The sequence below is a fragment of the Marmota marmota genome, unplaced genomic scaffold (genome assembly GCF_001458135.2).
Source record: "Marmota marmota marmota unplaced genomic scaffold, marMar, whole genome shotgun sequence".
Lineage (NCBI taxonomy): Eukaryota > Metazoa > Chordata > Mammalia > Rodentia > Sciuridae > Marmota > Marmota marmota.
Window position 1 is genome coordinate 39,331,387 of NW_026000174.1, and position 19,416 is coordinate 39,350,802.

At 32.5% G+C, this 19,416-nt stretch overlaps 1 protein-coding gene across 1 annotated transcript in view; it reads right to left on the minus strand.

Moving 5' to 3' along the window:
• Window positions 1–10,240: 10,240 nt before the first annotated feature.
• Window positions 10,241–19,416, minus strand: part of Kif18a (kinesin family member 18A) — a 69,970-nt gene continuing 60,794 nt past the window's right edge. Inside the window, exons 15-17 of the mRNA XM_015477729.2 lie at window positions 19,216–19,323; window positions 13,438–13,547; window positions 10,241–10,490 (exon numbers count right to left, since the gene is read on the minus strand). Coding sequence (XP_015333215.1) covers window positions 10,408–10,490; window positions 13,438–13,547; window positions 19,216–19,323 — 301 coding nt within the window. The 3' untranslated portion in view covers window positions 10,241–10,407. The remainder of the gene's footprint in view (window positions 10,491–13,437; window positions 13,548–19,215; window positions 19,324–19,416) is intronic.

The following is a 19,416-nucleotide window of genomic DNA, read 5'->3' on the forward strand; positions in this document are numbered from 1 at the left end:
CTTCCAGGTTGATGAGCCTTGGAGGTGCTGGGAGGTGGTGTGCTTGGAGACATGTGGGCGCTCTACTGTCCCTCCCACTACCTTGCCCTATGCATCTCTTCCCTTTGGCTGTTCCCTAAATGGTATTCTTTATAATAAATGTGTAGATTTAAGTAAAATGTTTCCCCAAGTTTTGTAAGCCATGATAGCAAATAATCAAACATGAGGAGGAGATCATAGGAATCCACAGTTTGTAGTCAACTTGCAGATGGGTAACCTGGGAATCAACTACTTGTGATTGGTGTCTGAAGTGGGGGGAAATCTTTTAGGACTGAGTCCTTAACTTGTGTGGTCTGCATAGGTAATGTCATAATTGAATTGTAGGATGTCCAGTTGGTGCCCAGAGAATTGGAAAATTGGTTTATGAGAGGAAAAACTTCTACTGCTTGATGTTGTCAATAAAGCATGGAGAGTATAGTGAAGTTTTAAGTGTTTAGAGAGAGAAATTTCTTCAGAGAAGTAAATGAAGGAGTTTCCTTTAAGGGTCAAAATAAAAAAGGCTTTAAATCAAAAACTTCTTTAAAACTTTTAAGCCCCAAATTCAAATGAAAAAAACACTTTAACTCCTCAATTCTGATTGAGCCTATGCAAGGCAGTTAGAGATAATAATTTATAATAATAATTTCAATGATAATAATAATTTCAATGGATTCTCACTCATAAAAATGAAGCATTTTATTTACATACAAAATACAATTCCTCCCCTTTTTGTCTATGAGTCAATAGGCACAGAAAAATGAGACTTAGTAAAACATTAGACTTTAAATATATTGACAGGCAAATTTATTTATTTATTTATTTATTTTTTATTGGTTGTTCAAAACATTACAAAGCTCTTGATGACAGGCAAATTTACACAGGATTAATAAAAGCTGGCTAGTATTGTATCAGATGAGTTTTAATTCAGCAAAAGAATTCTTCACTTTTATCTAAAAGTATCCTGTAAACAATTATAGTTATAGCACTGATTATTTCATAATCTTGACATTATAGGAAAGTCTGATATGATGTGATTTTTAGAAATTTCAACAAAAGTTATGATTAAAAAAAAAATCACACCAATTCATTGTTTAGGGATAAAATAAGAGCTTTGTTAAGAACGGCATAGCCACAGAGCCTCCTGCCCACACAGGGGGAAATGGTGCATACCTCACAAGTTACATGACTCACTAACTACCTGAGAGGCAGATAACATGTGACCCAAGCCATTCTGGAGGAGTTAGAACATACTTTAAAAAATAATTGTAAGAAATGTCACCTTTTTATTGTTAATTTAAAAAAATTCACTGTAGTATGTGCATAACATTTGAATGTATTCCTTTAGACTAAGCAGTTTGGTTCCCTTTGGGAAATACCAAAGTGAACTATATTAGGGCCTTCCATTGGATTTCTTGAGCATAAGCAAACATTGAAGTAGGCACTGTGTTAGGTGTTAGGTACAAGTGAGAACAAGAGCAATGTGATCCTGGATTTCATAGATCTTCCAGTCTTATGAATATCATACAACTTAATGCAGTGGGATGTAAAATTACTGGCGCAATCCTTTTAAATTTAAGACAATGGGTTCTAATATTTATAATAATACAAAATTATTAGATCTTTGACTCTGATTTTGGTTAAGGAAATAATATAAATAACATTTTTCTACTTGGATTTTTGTTTTCATCTGAGGCATAGGTAGTTTCATGTTTGCATCAATGATTTCTGCTCACTGACTTTTGACATTTTTACCAGTTATGAATGCTTTCTAATGAACATCTATGGATGGGCTGATGGGCCCTTTCACAAAGAGACATGTTTGAATATCAAAGGTCTGCTTTGCCATAGATGGATAACTAATGCTCTAAGTGGCTGTTTTCACATTTTCTTCTGACCTCAGCAATTTTCTTGCTAATGATATTTCCGATTGAAAAATATTCTCAATCCAAATCACTTGCATTGCTAAGTCATGCTAAGTTATGCAATATTATGTTCCATTCCATCTGGTGTTAGATAATATGATAGGATATAGAATCTTACATTTTTATTGGAATTTGTATTTTAGATATAGACATGAAGTAAATGTGTTCTATAGATAGCTCGAATGATGGCCACTAAAAGGTACCTTATTCATAATGCTCATTGTATGTACTAAGTGAGCTTTTTCCATCCAAATGTTAAACATTATTGGCATTCATTTGAAGAACTTGTTAAGCTTCTAAAATTTTGTACCAGCAAGTATCTGGAGTATGCCTTGAAGCAACTTCTGTTTACAGACAAAGTCTGTAAGATATCCAAATACCACTGTGATGTGTTTACAGTTTATAAAAGAATTAAATATCAAGTCCTTTTGAGTGTACATTTCTAAATGAGCATTAAATGAATTCAGGAAAAAACTAAAAAATTTTCATATCTGGCATATGCCAAATGAATGATCACATTAATTTTCTTTTTACAACTTACTTTTGTTGCTGAGGGGCTTTCTGATGGTCATTAAGGTCATGACTGGGAATTGGTTTACTTTCATAAATGGGTTTCACCTGGAAATGTCATATCTATGCAATCAACTATATCATCTTAGGTCTATGAGCAATGATGCTGAACTACTGACAGATGGAGAATTGTGAAATGAGTTCCAACTAATTCTGACAGCCATCACTTCCCACCACCCTTGGTTAAAAATGGGGGAAAAAAGATGATGAAACCTACCCAATACCTACAAAAGATGTTTAATATCATGAATCATTATCCATGATTTCATTTTTGGAGAGGGAGAATGAGTCCATCTAGGAACTCACGATAAACTCATAAATAAACCTAAAAGTTCATAATACCATATCTCCTGCCAAATTAAACTTATAAGACTAAGGAAGCTGCCTCCAAGGAAAAATCATTATTACAGGAGTCACAAAATTCTATGTTGATCACAGAGAAATGCTAAAATTTATTTGCACTGAGTTTAATTGGTTAAACTAGATTTCAAAGCTTGTCTTTTAAATTTTCCCATGAAATGAAAAATAGAAATTGTACATGTCTTCAAGAGTCAAGATCACTGATGTCTGGGGATATAGATCAGTAGTAAAGTGTGTGCTATGCATGTGCAAAGTCCTCAGTTTGATCACTAGCACAAAAAACAAAATAATTACCCCTACCCCCACCCAAACATCAAAGTATTTAAGAGAGCACTTCTGGTTGACTGGGTATCACAAAGAGATAATGAGCTAATTAGGTTTCTGATCACAGTTTTAAAGCAGAAAAGAACCAAGAAGGAAGCCTCTCTTACTATAAGTTTTGAAAACAAGATTTAGATTCATGGATTTTTAGCCCTCAGCAGTGTGAGTAAATACCCAATTGTGGAACTAAACAGACACTACACAGAAAAAATACAGTTGATCAATAAATTTATGAAAAAATGTACAACATCTCTAGCAATTAGAGAAATACAAACCAAAATAAAACACTAAGATTTCATCTCACTTCAGTCAGAATGGCAATTATTAAGAATATAAGCAACAATAAATGTTGGTGAGGATGTGGGGGAAAAGGCACACTCATACATTGTTGGTGGGACTGCAAATTGCTGTAACAGATTGGAAAGAAGTATGGAGATTCCTCAGAAAACTTGGAATGGAACCACCGTTTGACTCAGATATCCCACACCTCAGTTTATACCCAAAGGCCTTAAAATTAGCATATAACAGTGACCTGGCCACATCAATGTTTACAGCAGCTCAACTCACTGTGGGACCAACCTAGGTGCCCTTTGACGGATGAATGGATAAAGAAAATGTGGTACATATACACAATTATTTCTTAGAGAAGAATGAAATTATGGCATTTGCCAGTGAATGGATAGAGCTGGAGAATATCATGCTAAGTGAAATAAGCCAATCCCCAAAAATCAAAGGCCATGTTTTCTCTAATATGTGGATGCTAATTCACCATAAAACAGGAGGTTGGAAAGAATAGAAATACTTTAGATTAGATAGAAGTGAAGGGAGGAGAGGGTGTATGGGGGTAGAAAGGATAGCAGAATGTATCAGACATTATTACCCTATGTGCATAAATGATTCCACAACTGGTGTGATTATACATTATGTACATCCAGAAGTATGAAAAGTTATACTCCATTTATGTATGATGTGTCAAAATGCATTCTACCATCATGTATAACTAACCAGAACAAATTTTAAAAATACCCTATGATTTATAATCCAATGGGAAAGTCTCAGGGTGGCTTTATCAAAGTATAGCCAAATAGATGGCTTTGGTAGAAGTATTAGCTTGGAGTTAAAAACTGATTTTGGAAAATTCTACATGAAAGATGGTCACAATACATAGACTTATGTTATTGTAATTACTGATGAATGTTCTGTCTTATCCCACCATGCATGTCTCTTTGATGCCTTCTATTCAGTTCCGACTTTGTTGCTCACGTGCTAGTCGTGGTCAGGCTAATGTGAGCCCTGCTGATAACAATTCTTGGTTTTCTTTTTCTTTTTCACTTTTTAGAATATTAGAAAAAAATGGAAGAATGGTGGTTATGAGGGAACATTAGTGGCATTTTATAAATTTTAGAATAGGTACAGAATACCTATCATATGGAAGTGAATAATGTAGTTTTAGGTCACTTGTGTATGAGGAGTGATTTAATTCAGACTTAGAAGGCAATACTTTAAGTCTTGGTCTCAAGGAGAAGAAGCAAGAGGGTAGTGAATGTAAACAGATTAAGTATCTTATTACAATAAAAATGAAATTTAAGTTATGGAAAGAATTTAAATGTGGCATATCTTTGAGAGGTCATAGTATATGTAGGCATTTTATGGGAGGTTTGGGAAGAGACTAATCCTTTACATATCTCTTCTTTGTGTTCAAAACCAATTAAGAAATAGACAAAAATAAGATCTGAATGAGAGTCCTTACAACGTATAGGGCATTCTATACTTCTTTCCAAGTTTGGATCATGGAATTTTTATTTAGTCAGTTCCATGAAGGAACATGCCTACCCTATACTCCGGGGTAGGGTCTGAAGGAACATTCATATGCAAACATACAATCTATGTTCCTCAGCTCCTATCCCAGGGTACTGGGGAACAGAGATAGCTCCATTAGGATCTCATGAGCAAAGGAACAGTTTCCTATAGAAAAAGTGAGAGATTTTAATCAAAAGAAGGCATAGTGGGCCAGGCAAAGCAAAAGATATCTGCTATACTATTAAAATGGTTCAGTAATAACTTTGTATATAAATATTCATTAATCTAACCTGTAAAGCATTTTGAATTTTCCTATAATGAGAAAGTTATGGGTTTACATTTTATTTATATTTTAAAATAGAAGTAAAGGCTAGAAAGATTGAACAAAATTTAAGTAATTAACCAAAAGTTTATAAGGAGCATAGTGTCAAGATAGTGGCAAAATGAATCTCCCAACATTGCATTGTAACTGAAGTTGGTAAAAATTGAGAATTAAACATGGTCTTTATACAGAAAACTAACATTTCTGTAGGTAAAATCAACAGTTGAAACAGGTTAAATTGAAGTTTTGGATAAAAGTACAGAACCTCTAATGTTGATTCTGACACTTAAATATCTGCATATACATATTTAAACTTGGCAAAACTTTTATACAGGCATAAAACCCCACTGTGATGATTATATATTAAACCTGGTGGTGGCTGGGGACATTTTTCTGAGTTGGAGCCAAATTTACTGGTTTTGCTATAGAGCATTACCTAAAAGGGATTGGTTGCCAGTTATGTACCTTTCTCAAATGAGAAGACTGTCTTTATAACTGTAGGGACACAGGAGCTGAAGAATAAAAATAAAACTATCATCTCAAAATTGAACGAGGAGTTAGATTTATTTGGTGAAAGCAAAGGAAGAAGACAGGGAGAACATATAACAAAAAAGCAGGTGATGACTTTTCAGATTTAGTTTGAGTAGATTAATATTTTTAATTTGATATGAAGAATTCAGGAGAGGAATGCACTTAAACATAAGAACAGAACTGATAAAAATTGGGTGGTAGGGCTGGGATATATATAAGTGTTAGAATGCATACCTAGCATGTACAAGGCCCTGGGTTTGATCACTACATGACCAGAAGAAAAAAAAAAAGTGGGAGTGAAGAACATATATTAATTTATTGTTACTGGGAAGAGCAAAGATTAGTAATTTTAAAAAAGACAGACTATAGTTCTGAAGTAGTCACATGAAGGAGAGAAATAAGAGAATGGAAAAGAGATGTGTGTAAAGGGCAGTGGTATTACAAAGGATTTCTAACATTTCACATTTGAAAAATGACTTGCAGAGAGAAATATTTTGAAAGGATAAGGAATGAGGCAGAGGATATAGTACTTTTGTCCAAAATCCTGATCATAAAACTGTTCTCTACTTATGCCACTAATCTTTTTAATTATACCAAATGCCTTTTGCCTGTCATCTGTTCAAAGTATGATTTTTTTAAAAAAAATATGACTTCTAGCTAATTTAGCCGTTATATCTGCGTTAGGTGTACACACACGCACGCGCGCGCGCGCACACACACACACACACACACACACACACACACACGGGGGCTGAGGGAAGAGATACATATCTGACAGATACATATGAGAGAAAGTATCTCAGAACGAAACTTTCCCAATAGCTCCTCACTTGGTGGATTAGTCCCTATATTGCTGTTATCCAGAACTTGCTATTTGCATGGTTCAAGTGGTTTGTAAAATGATGGTTACTCCAAGAAGTATAGACCTCTGTCTACTACCACCTTTTGGGGGCTGTAATATGAGGGATGAACTTAGTATTCTACATATACTTTTTAAACAAATAATTTTAGTTGCATATAGACACAATACCTTTATTTTATTTTACTTATTTTTATGTGGTGCCGAGGATCAAACCCAGTGCCTCACGCATTTGAGGCAAGCTCTCTACTGCTGAGCCACAACCCTAGACCCTCTACACATACTTAAAAAAATTATATTATGATGATTTCTGAAACACAAGGTTATATTATGCATTAGTGTCCAAGTTCTATCTTCAGACTTTGAATATGGAGTCTTAATACAAAAAATTTCAGAATGCAAACCAATGGTATTGTCACATATCTTATATTGAGCTGTTGCTAACAACTTATAAAGCAAGCTGTGAATATTAAAAAAGATGAATATATTTTGATATTAAAATAAATAAAAGTCATTGAGAAATAAATCATAGGATTTATGAATGCTTTCAGTGATACTGGCGACTTTTCTACATGTAAAGATATTTTAAATTATTTTTGTTCTTGGTAAAAACAATGTGAGACAAATATAATTTGCTTATAATCATAAACCACATAAAATAAATCTTTCCACCAAATCTTGGGTATAATCAATTTACTGACCTTCACCTCAAATTACTAAATCACAGATGAACATGTGATTTGAATTTGCTTTCTATAATAGAGATGCTTTTTGAACAGTTATCCATACAGTAGTGTTTGCCACACCATAGGTGGAGGCAATGTACTGTCCACCTATGGTTTCTTTGACAAATTATTTGACATTTCTACGCATCTTCTTTAATTAGAAAAATAAATTTTAATTACAAACCATCATCAGAAATATTCATGGCCTAGCTACTTTGGAATTCAGAACATTTTGCTTTAGAAAGGCAATATAGTGCCTACATATTGTATTTATATAATGCCCCAGGTGAGTATATCCATTAAGTATACACCATAATTGAAAAAATTTCACAACTGTAAATGAGGGGCTGTGGATATATAATATCACTTTATTTGTACTAATTAAGTTTTAATGGATAAATAAAACTTGTACATATTTATTATGTGCATGATCCTTAACATCTACTATAATGACTTTTGAGAAATAAGTAAAAATTTCATTTAAAGCATTTATACATAATAAGAGTGCCAATAAGTATTAAATTATTATGTGTTGACTAAGAGATATAGACTAATAGTCCCTTCCTTCACAAGTGGTAGGACATTTCATGAGACTAATGGCTAGAAGTCAGTCTTAAAAATAAGGTCAGAATATCCTATATGACTCTAAATCTTGCAATTTCATTTATACCAAAGCTCTCATTGAGCAGGTTTATTTTAGTTCCAAGTTATTTAAATATGAAGAGGTCAAAAGATAATTTAAAATATTACTTCTTGTGAATATTAATCCCTCTTTAGATATCAAGGATAAATCCAACATATTTAATTAGTTTTGCTGTAACTATTTTGAAATGTGAATTTGCTTTTATACCATTGATATATGATTTGAACATAAGTAAAAATTTGTGCTTGCTTACACACGGTTTCATCTAGCTGAAATAGGTGAACACAGAAAGCTGCACTCAGCTGAACTGAGCTGCATGAGAATATAAAAATGAACACACCTTATGAAAATGAGCCAGTCATTTACAGCTGGTGTTATACATTTTTGTCTGGTTTCAGATCATCCTCCTTCTATCACTTCCTGGGAACTCACAAGTTGCAATCCTTTTTGACAATCATTTCTACAAGCAAACTTCAGTTCTTTTTCAAGACAAAAGGTGTATTTATTTAATGTGTAAAACTGTGCTACTGTTTTTATTAGGTTGAAGTTTTGCTTTTAATGTCATTGACAAAGGTTTTGAGTATTGTGCTACCAACTCCATTTCCTTCATAAATATGTGTTTTTATTCCATGACTGCATTATTAGCACCCTGTTCTAGAAGTTTTTTGGTAGAGTTTTTTGACTCTTCTAAATATAGAATCATGTACTCCACAAATAGGGATACTTTGTCTTCTTTTTTCCTATTTGTAGCATAAAAGGAGTCTTTCTGAGGTAGTAATAATTTTCTATTTCACAATCTGAGTACTGGTTAATTATAATTGGTTCAATTTTTATGTAAAGTCCATTTAAAATGATTTCATAGTAACTTAATGAAATAGCATTCTTATTCTAGCTTAAATTCATAGTTTTTCTTCATTTACATATTCAATGGCTTTCTTTTCCCACCCTCATATGTTTGATTCCCCCTAATTTCTCCTTAATGTAGTTGCATTGTAAAAGAAGTATTAATGTTTTACAGAAGGCAAAAATCTCTAGAGACAAAAATGGCATATAAAAAACTACACTCAAACTTTATGGTATGTGGTGGACAATGAGGTATGGTGACTTAACATACCAGCTAGTCACTCATCAATATCTTGTAAAAACATTTTTTCATTTTTTTTGAAGTAAATAGTTACTTAAAATATATTGAAAGGATTAAGAGAGAGTCGAGATGTGAAAGTGATTGTTACACATTAAGGCAATCCAATCAAAAACCTTATAACCAGAGATAAAAAAAACAACAACAAAAAAACCCCCCGCATTTATGGCGGCTTTCTCTATGACAGATCCTGAATATATTCCTATGAATATGAAATTACTTTAAGTCAGAATTGGAAGGAACTGTAAAGATTATTTTTTCTCTTACTTTATCAATCTGATTTTAAATAGAAAATTTGACCAGAAGTCTCAAAATGTCTCAATTACTTATTGTATCGCTGTTTGCTTTAGTGTAAAGGTTTCTATGCTACACAAAAGTTCACTCAACTAAATATTTGTTGTAGTGAGCAGAAAAACAGGCCAAACAAAGCAGGTAAATAGATTATCTAAGTTGTAACTCCATGTAATTCCTATAGCAGCAAGTATAAATAACTATTTTCTCATTATTTTCAGAGTTGGCTCTCATACAATATACCTTGATCTCATCTGAAACACAAATTTACAAAATTCACACTTTATATAAAATAATTTAGTAAGGGGAAGTAATGAGATACAAAAATCAAATACTTTAAAATCTACTTCTTTAATATATAAAATAGCAAAGAACAATAAAATATTTAATTCACAATGACCATTTAAATACTATTTACAACAACCTTATCAGCACAAATATCTACATTTGTACAAAGTATTTTCAGAAAAAAAGTTATATGTGAGTAAAATAATGTATGAAACATAATAGAAGACTAAATACATCTTGGACCATAATTTTATTTATTCTAAATTTGCCTTATTTTAAAAAAACTATAAGGATAATTTAACTCTCTATATTGTTTTCTAAAATGTCCTAATCAACTTGTTGTAGTACAGTAGAACTAAACTGCTGCCAAACTGATTTAGGGATTTTAAAGAATAACAAATATTTCAAAAACCTAAAACTTTTGTTGACATTTTATATTTATTTAAAGTACAAAAGAAGAAAACAAAGTCTCTTTTTTTTTTGCTTGCTGAAGAAATTTGAGTAAACAGCTATATAGATGATTTTGTTTCAAAGACTTTAAGTACATTTTAAAGGATTCTGACACTTATAAAAAAATAGATGTGATCAATTTCATTTCCCTTGATTTCAAAGTGACTTATCTCAGATTTCCTTTCGAAATGTTTCTTCCAAATTTTCTAACCATGTTTGAATTTACTTTATAGATGTTTCTTTTATACCCTAGAGAAAAATAAAACAATGGATAAATAAAGTGAAAGTATCATTTAAAAAGTTTTCACTATTCATTCAACTTTTATTAAAAATTAAGTCACTGAATAAACTTATTTCATTCACTTTGTTTTCTTCTCACTGATGAAAGGCCATTGCTATAGGGATTTGCTGCTTTCTTTCTCGTATAATCAATTTTTAGAAAATCTTTAGATTATTTCCCCAAAGCTTTTAAACTTCCAAGTTTTTGCATCTTGTACTTTCTTTTAAATTATTTTTTTATTTATATATGACAGCGGAATGCAATACAATTCTTATTACATATATAGAGCACAATTTTAAACATCTCTGGTTGTATACAAAGTATATTCACACCAATTTTTGTCTTTATACATGTACTTTGAATAATAATGTCCATCACATTCCACCATCATTTCTTACCCCTTATCCCCTCCATTCCCCTCCCACCCGTCTGCCCTATCTAGAGTTTGTTTATTCTAATGGCCTGCTTCAGATCCCTTAACCCCCAACCCCCTTTTCCTTTTACTATCACCCTTCAAATTGATTTTATCTACTATGCCCATTTTTCTGGGTCTTTATCTGCCTTTACAATGATACCATACTCAGCAAAGTGTTGTTATAATAGGGTGTCACTGATTTTTGAGATTAGTCTAGTTATTTATTTATTTTTTTGGTTTACATTTGGTTTTAGTTCTAGAGGCATTTATTTTCTTGACATTATTTCTTGGGAAAACTCTTTTTAAGAAGTTGATTCTACAACCAAATAATAAACTTATGAAAATTTTCAAATCATAGAAATTGGTTTTTCTAGGATACCTATTATCAAAGAATGGATTAAATAGCTCATATTTAAAGAGAAGTAAGCCAGGTGCAGTGGCGCATACCTGTAAATCCCAGCTGAGGCAGGAGGATTGTGAGTTCAAAGCCAGCCTCAGCAATTGTGAGGTGCTATGCAACTCAGTAAGACCCTGTCTCTAAATAAAATACAAAATAGGGCTGAGGATGTGGCTCAGTGGTTGAGTGCCCCTGAGGTCAATCCCCAGTGCCCAAAAAATAAAAAAATAAAGAGGAGTATTTTTTTTTTTTTTGAAAACTACTATAGAAGAAAAAAGTAGGAGATCATACTAAACTATAGTACTCACCAAAAGGGAAAAAAAATATTTAACCTAGATTTTAAAAAGTATCGATTGTTAAGGATAATGGAACACTTAGAGATATTCATTTATTTTATTTTTTTTTAAATATTTTTTTTAGATGTTGATGGACCTTTTATTTTTATTCATTCTTATTATTTATATGTGGTGCTGAGAATCGAACCCAGGGCCTCACACATGCTAGGCAAGTGCTCTACCACTGAGCCACAACCCCAGCCCCTAGAGATATTCATTTATAAGATAGTATTTCATATACATTAGAATATCTAAGTGAAAATGCCCAAGTAAGTATCAGAAATTTCTAGAAAAGTAATAATTGCTTTCTTTAGAATTTTTATTTGGGTTTTTCAACTATCAGCATTAAAAAAAAAAAAAAAAGGCCATCAATGAGAAAGAAAGCAACTACTTTTAACTGAACAGTTAGAGAAATCCATAAATCTGTAAATCTCAGCAAGGATTTACAGGTGTGTGCCAACACACCTGGCTCACTTTTCTTTAAATAAGAGCTATTTGGTAAGTATACTAGAAAAAACAAATTTCTATAATTTGAGAATTTTCGTAAATTTATTATTTGGTTATAGAATCAACTTCTTAAAAAGAGTTTTTTCCAGGAGACAAACAGAGCAGAATACACTTAACACCAACTCAAACACCCACTGTTAAGCCCAGCATGTTAAACCAAATAATCACAGTAAACTTTCCATTTAGGTACCTTACTGTCTGATTTTTTTTTTAACTTGAATAAAGAACATTTCCATTAAACTTAAGGTAAGCATTACAGAAATAAGCATTTGTCAAAGTTACAATTGAGAATTTTTATGACTCTAACCAAAGAGCATTAACAGAAAAAAGCAACAATAGCTTTCATGCTATTCACAGAAAAAACCTCATTATTTCACAAGACTCCTTTAAGTTTCAAACGTAAGTTCCTTTAGAGAAAACAAATCAAACTGGGTCTTAATTGATTTTTTTTTTTTTACAGGTCCTAGCACCAGGTGAGTGCTTAGTAAATAAATATTTTCTGAATGCAGTCTTAAGAACTGCAGTGCAGAGAGAGGTCTGGACATCATGGCTGAGAATCTGGCTGGCACAACACACCTCTAGTTCAACCAAAGGGCTCCAGTTACCATGGACTCATGTCATTCCCATATGTAGTTGGGAAAATATAGTCACCTTCATTACTATCTTTTACGATTTGCCAATGAGAGTTAGAATGTGATTTTAACTAGGTACAAACTGGAGCCTTTACACTAATTACACAAATAAGTATATCTATTATTATTATTTTTTAAATAATACCTTTATTTTATTTATTTATTTTTATGTGGTGCTGAGGATTGAACCCAGGGCCTCGAATGTGCTAGAGGAGCGCTCTATCACTGAGCCACAATCCCAGCCCATCTATTGTTTTTAATAAGAAAAAAAGTTCAAGGGGTAATCATTTATTTATAAAATAGAATTAATTAACTTATAAATAATTCAGCAATAAGAGGCACTATAGATAACAAAAAGGATTTAGAATGCAAAGTTGGGGGGTCTGGTTCTGAGTTCCGGCTCCATCATAATAAAATCTGTTTGAATTTGGAAAGGTGGTTTACATTTTGTACCTTAAGTTTCCTTATCTGTAACGTGTGGATAATCACACTTGTTTTCCATATAATAAAGATGATAAGTAGTAGTACATAAAAGGGGATTTTAAAGAGAACATTGTTTAAAAAAAAAAGCAAACTACTTACTACATGTATGCTAGACAATTAAATATCAAATTAAGAGCTGTGACATACCTGTTGTAGGTCTGTTTTCTTGTGAGAGTGTATTACTTGAATTATCTTGTCGAATTCGCTTGGCAAATCCATGATTTTCTTCAGCAGTTAATGGAATATTTGATGTGGAACTTGAGGGGAAAAGTTTTTATTTAAGTAAATTTTATATTTTTTTACATTGAAATTCACGTTCTATATGAAACAATAATAAAGTAAATCAAATACAGAAATATTAAGTTGCAAAATCCCACAGAAGTAATTAAAGGCACTAAAAACATTTTTGGCTTACAGAGAAATCTAGTTGTGTGTGACTTTAATGATGTTTATTCAGTTATAATTGTGGGTGTAAGTAAGAATTTCGTACCAAAATATTTCCGGTATGCTGTGCTGAAATACTAGTAAGCACTGCTAATTCAAAGTGTAGAGGTAAGTAGTGCATGGTGACAATGGGTGAAAAGCTAAGCTCTTACTGCTAATTTGAAGCAAGAACCTTAACCAGGGGAACATAAATACCTGAGATTATCTGGAAACCTGTTTTTAAATCAAAACATAACTACAAATTATAATAAATTTAAAACTGTATTAGGTCATTCCAATGACAGATATTGGAATGAATTCCCTATTTGCATTTGTTCATCCTCAAAAATTTTACCAGCCTTACATTGTTATTGGGCTGAATTCTAACTCAAATTTAGTTGATATATTATTAAACACACATCATAACCTGTGTTATAGGTTATACAAATAAGGCACAATTCCTGTCCTTAAAACTTATACAATGGACATAAAATGGGGATGAGGAAAAAAAAGACAAATACTTGAAGTAATATAAGGTAGAATAAAGAAAAACAGTGCTAAAGTTTTTAGACTTAAAGGAGCTATGGATTTTTTAGATATGGTAAGTTTAATAAGGGTTCTTAAAAATACAATCCTACCCCAACTGATTCAAATGTATGAACTGCCAAGATCATTGTAATGTCATGTGTAGCTAATAAAAGAAAAAAATACAATCCTTAGCTAGGCATGTGACACATGCCTGTAATCCCAGAGATTCAAGGTAGGATGACTGTAAATTAGAGGCCAGCCTCAGCAACTCAGCAAGGCACTAAAAAATTTAGTGAGACCCTGTATCAAAAATAAAAATAAAAAGCAAAGGGGGATGTGGCTCAGTGTTTAAGTGCCCCTGGGTTTAATGCCTGGTACCAAAAAGCAAACAAACAAACAAAAAAAACAAAAGACCCCCCAAACCCCCCAATACTCACTCTAGAGAGTATTAATTGAAATTTAACAGGCTAGGGGCTTTGGTGGGTGATAAACACCCCTTTTCTATAGTAATTCAAATAAGCGAATTTTAGGAATTTTTTTTTTTACTAATATATACCATTTTACAAATTGATGCTAATTTGATTGTCAACTGTATTAATGATTGGGAACTTCTCTTTAAGACAATAACTTACTCTTCCAGCAATTTCAATTGTGGTAAATTGGTGTGAGTGTATGTTTGTGGAACAGGGAGAAATAGTGGTATGCTCATTGCAAATAGTCAGAAATACCAATTTAATAAGATAGCAAAGAAAAACAGCCTGGCTTCTGAGAACACTGATGAAGAGAAAAATATTCAACTGAAATACCTCAATTTTATACAATGCCTGAGAAAACTGATTATGGTATTCATAATGCTGATTATACCTACTGTGTGAAAAAATGTGAACGATATAAAACAAAAATTATGCAATGAAGTATTAATGTTATACAAATAAATTCAATTATCAAAAAATTTCATTCCCAAATGGTGTTAAAGTTACTGTAAATCAAGCATAGTGGTGCATGCCTGTAATCCCAGTGGCTGGCAAAACTGAGGCAAGAGGACTGCAGGTTCAAAGACAGCCTCAGTAACTTAGTGAGGCCCTGTCTCAAAATAAAAAATTAAAAGGGCTGGGGACTTGGTTCAGTGGTAAAGCTCCTTTGGGTTCCATCCCCAGTTAGCAGCCCCCCACCCAAAGTTACTACAATTCTGTTTTGAATAGTAAACACTTTTTTTAAAAAAAATGTCACTGGTTATTTTTGATTAGAGATACTATTCTCTACAATTTGTGTTAAAGTCATCTTTATTATTTGATGATTCTTTACTTTGGCTAGTTCCAGGACCTTACATTTCTACCTACAGCATGTACTTATTTGAAAATCAAACTTTTGAATAAATCTATTAGACTAAATCTCATATTTCTAGGACTGAAATCCAAACCTAATAAAAATATTTTGTATATTTATACATAAGTCAAGAACACTCAAACATATTTGGGATTATATAAAATAGTTAATGAATTAAATGTTTATTATTTAGATCTGGGCAACTTAGTAAGAATCTACTGCAAAGAAAAAAAAAAAAAGGCTGGAGATGTAGCACAGTGTCCCTGGGTTCTATTCGCAATAATGTACCCAAAGTTTATCATTTATAATTCATATCATAAAGAAAAGACTTAAAATTGCTATGAGTATAAATACAAATTATGTTAAATATGATATTGAGAAGACATCCAGAGTCTTCCAATATATTTCTATAACTAAAACTTCAGAATTAATCTTCTGCTTCTTTACATATATAGTACTATTTAGTAAACAATATATATCATAATCTTTCAGTTGAACTAATTTCTAGTTAGAATTATGAGATATCTTTCTAAAAACACTAAAAAGGAATAACAAGTGTGAGGCCATTTTTGGGTATAAAATAAATAAATAAACATGAAGATTTCCTTCTTCAGTTTTTAAAACCATATTAGAATATATACACACCTACATATGTATATAAAGATGCTAAGTGGAAAATACCAGAGTTTATTACTCTCAAGCTCATGTAGCTTTAATTGAGGAAAAGGAAGATTAAAAAAAAGTAATTATGTACATTTCTAGCATTAATCTCTTCTAACCTTAGTTAATGGCAGGATCTAATTATTTGTACCAGAGGGAATGTAATAAAGTAGTTAATAGGATATGAGAAATCGAGTTACTTTCTTTACATGTCCTTTAATGTGATTTCATAATATGAGTTGCTCATGTCTTTTAACTCATCTAAAACCACTCCAAACACACAGGTCACATATCTAGACATTTCTTGAAAAATCATGTGATTTGGTAATGACTATGTTTACATTTTAAGATTATTCTTAGATTTTAGTAAACACAACAGAGCATGTTACCAGTAAAGAACCAGAAAATTTAACATTAATGAATAGAATGAAAGACAAAATTGACATAATACAAATTAGTGATAAAATGGATGAAACAGATGATGACAGCTAGCTAGGCTTATTCATGAAGTGGCTGACTTGAATAAATGAGCTACACTAATTGCATAATTCAAATTTGTCCCTTAGCAAAATATAGTAAGTAGTTGATCCTTAGCTACAGAGTATCATTCCAGGACCGCAGTGGATGCCTGAAATCATGGATCATACTGATTCCAATACATGCTATTTTTCCTTATACATACATATACATGATAAATTTCTTTCTTTTCTTCTTCTTTTTTTTTTTTTAAGGAGGCAATTTACATCTTCTCTTTGGCATATCGAATTGCCAGCATCATTGCTTTTTTGCTTCTAGCCAACTGTTAAGTAAAACAAGGGGAATTTGAAAAACAAGTACTGTGATACCAGGAGAGTCGATCTGATAACAAGGTAGCTACTAAGTGGCTAACAGGCATGCAGCATATGCCATATTGATATGGTGGGTAAACTGGGTGCTTCACGAAGTGAGAAAGAGAGAAAGAGTGCAAGATTTCATCATGCTACCAGAATGGCATGCAAGTTATAACTTATTGTTAACTTCTGAAATTTTCTACTTAATATTTTCAGACTTTGGTTCAGTGTAACTGAAACCATATGTAAGGGAGCACTACTGCACAAAATTTTAAGTGTCATGGACAGTCAGAGACATTCAAGACAAATCAACCCGTAAATTTTAAATTTACACATTTCAGGGGTCTTCAGCACTTTGCTTTGAAGCTGCAAGAACAGATCCTAAATTCACCTATTAGAAGATACTCTGAGAATCATGAATAAGTATGCTATTTGTATATTTGTTTCCTGTAGCCTAGATGACAACAGGTCTATGGTAGAAAACAGAAAATTTAAAAGACTTATTTTAAGGCCTTCCACTTTCCTCCCCACAATAACATGGCAAAGAAAGAGGCAAAGTCTCACTAAGTGGCTCTACAGGGTCTCAGCCTTAATAAGTTGCTGAGGCTGGTTTTTAAACTTGTAATCCTCCAGTCTCAGCCTCCCAAGCCACTGGGATTATGGGTGTGCGGCTCCATCTTTCTTTCCTTTTGTGCATCAGTTTGAATATTTTTCTATACATCTATCTTCTAACTCAATAATACTCTCTTTTTGCTATGATTGATTTGTTCAATTGATTTATTGAGTTCTTAATTTTGCTAAATTCTCTTTTTAATTCCAAACTACTCATCCGATTCATTTTAAGAGAATCCAGTTCTTGATAATTTTTCTCTTATCTACTTTATTGAAATTAATCATAGCTAAAATTTTAAAGTTCTTGTCTGAAAATTTCACTCTGTACATCATTTATGCATCATTCCCTCTTATTTTTCCCCCTTCTTCTTGACTTTCAGTCAGTTAGTTGTGTCTCCTGGCAAACTATAATTTTTGTTTAAATGCCAAACACGTATGAAAAGCTGTAGAGGTTCTGGATAATATTCTTCCAGAAATATTAAAATTTTCTGTTGTCGAGAAGGAAGAGAAGAGAGATATTACATTGATCTAAGTAAGGAATGAGATGATCTAAGGTCTGTTTCAGCCTTATGAGAACTGTTCTATTTCTAGTTTGTCTTACTAATAGCCCTTCAAGAATCTTAAGTAAAATCTTGGGTGTTTGATAGGACCTCCTCTTCATTATGTTCCCTGAACTCTAATTCTTCTGTTGTAGCTCTGTAAAAATATCAAAATTCTGCTAACACTTTAGTCTCATAGCAGTTACTTTCAGCTTGGTTTCTTGGTTGGCCTCTTACTCCAGAGTTAAGAACTTGGCAAACCTTGAGGGCAAAAGCTGAAGAGTGATTTTGTTTCCCTAGTTCAGTGAGACTGTTAATAACTCTAAGCTTCCATTATCCGTTTGGCCTCTATGAGTTAGGCCATGAATTCACAAGTAGTAAATGGAGGAAAAGGAGCAGAGAAAGTTTCTCTCTCTAGAACCTGTTAGCCCTTTCCTTAGGACCTTGGACCCTCAAGTCCCGGCTGCCTTGGTTGTTTTCCAGTGCCTTCGAGCAGCTGTTAGTTATACTTTATCCAGCTTTAAAAACTGTAAAACATTTGTAATTGTTTTTGATGGGTGGCTTGGTCTGACACAAGCTACAGTGTCATAGCCAGAAACAGTAGCCTTTCCACTTCATTATAGGTTAGTCATATATCATAATCCAGTAAGATAATATAATTCTAGGATTAAAGAAATTCAGTAATGTTTAAGAGGACAAATAATGAAATGAGTAAAAAATTGCAACTAGAAGAAAAGTGAGAACTTAAGTGACGTTTTGAAAGCTGGGAGATTTTCAATTTATTTTTAATAATCTAAAAGATGGAACGCTTTATATAAATACCAAGTGAAATACTTGGGCTTCAGCAAGCTCTCCCTTCAAGTCTAATGCCTCGTTCAAAGTAATTTTCCATAAGTATGCTTAAATATGACTTGACAGTCTAATTACAAAAAATAAGAACGAGTTATAGGAAACAAAAGTATAAAGATTATCTTATAGAGACCGAACCAGTTTATGCTTAATCATACCTTATTAGTTTCCGTTTCTTTTTGGCAGCAGCAGTCATTGCCATGTAAGAGGGCATTATACTTGATATAGGCACAGAATTCTTAGCTGAGAACGAAGAAGGGTCAAGTCTGTATATTAAATATTTGGGGGGAAAAAAGAGAGAGAGAGAGAATAAGCTTGCTTTATATTATGAAGAAAAGGGGGATATACTTTCAGAAACC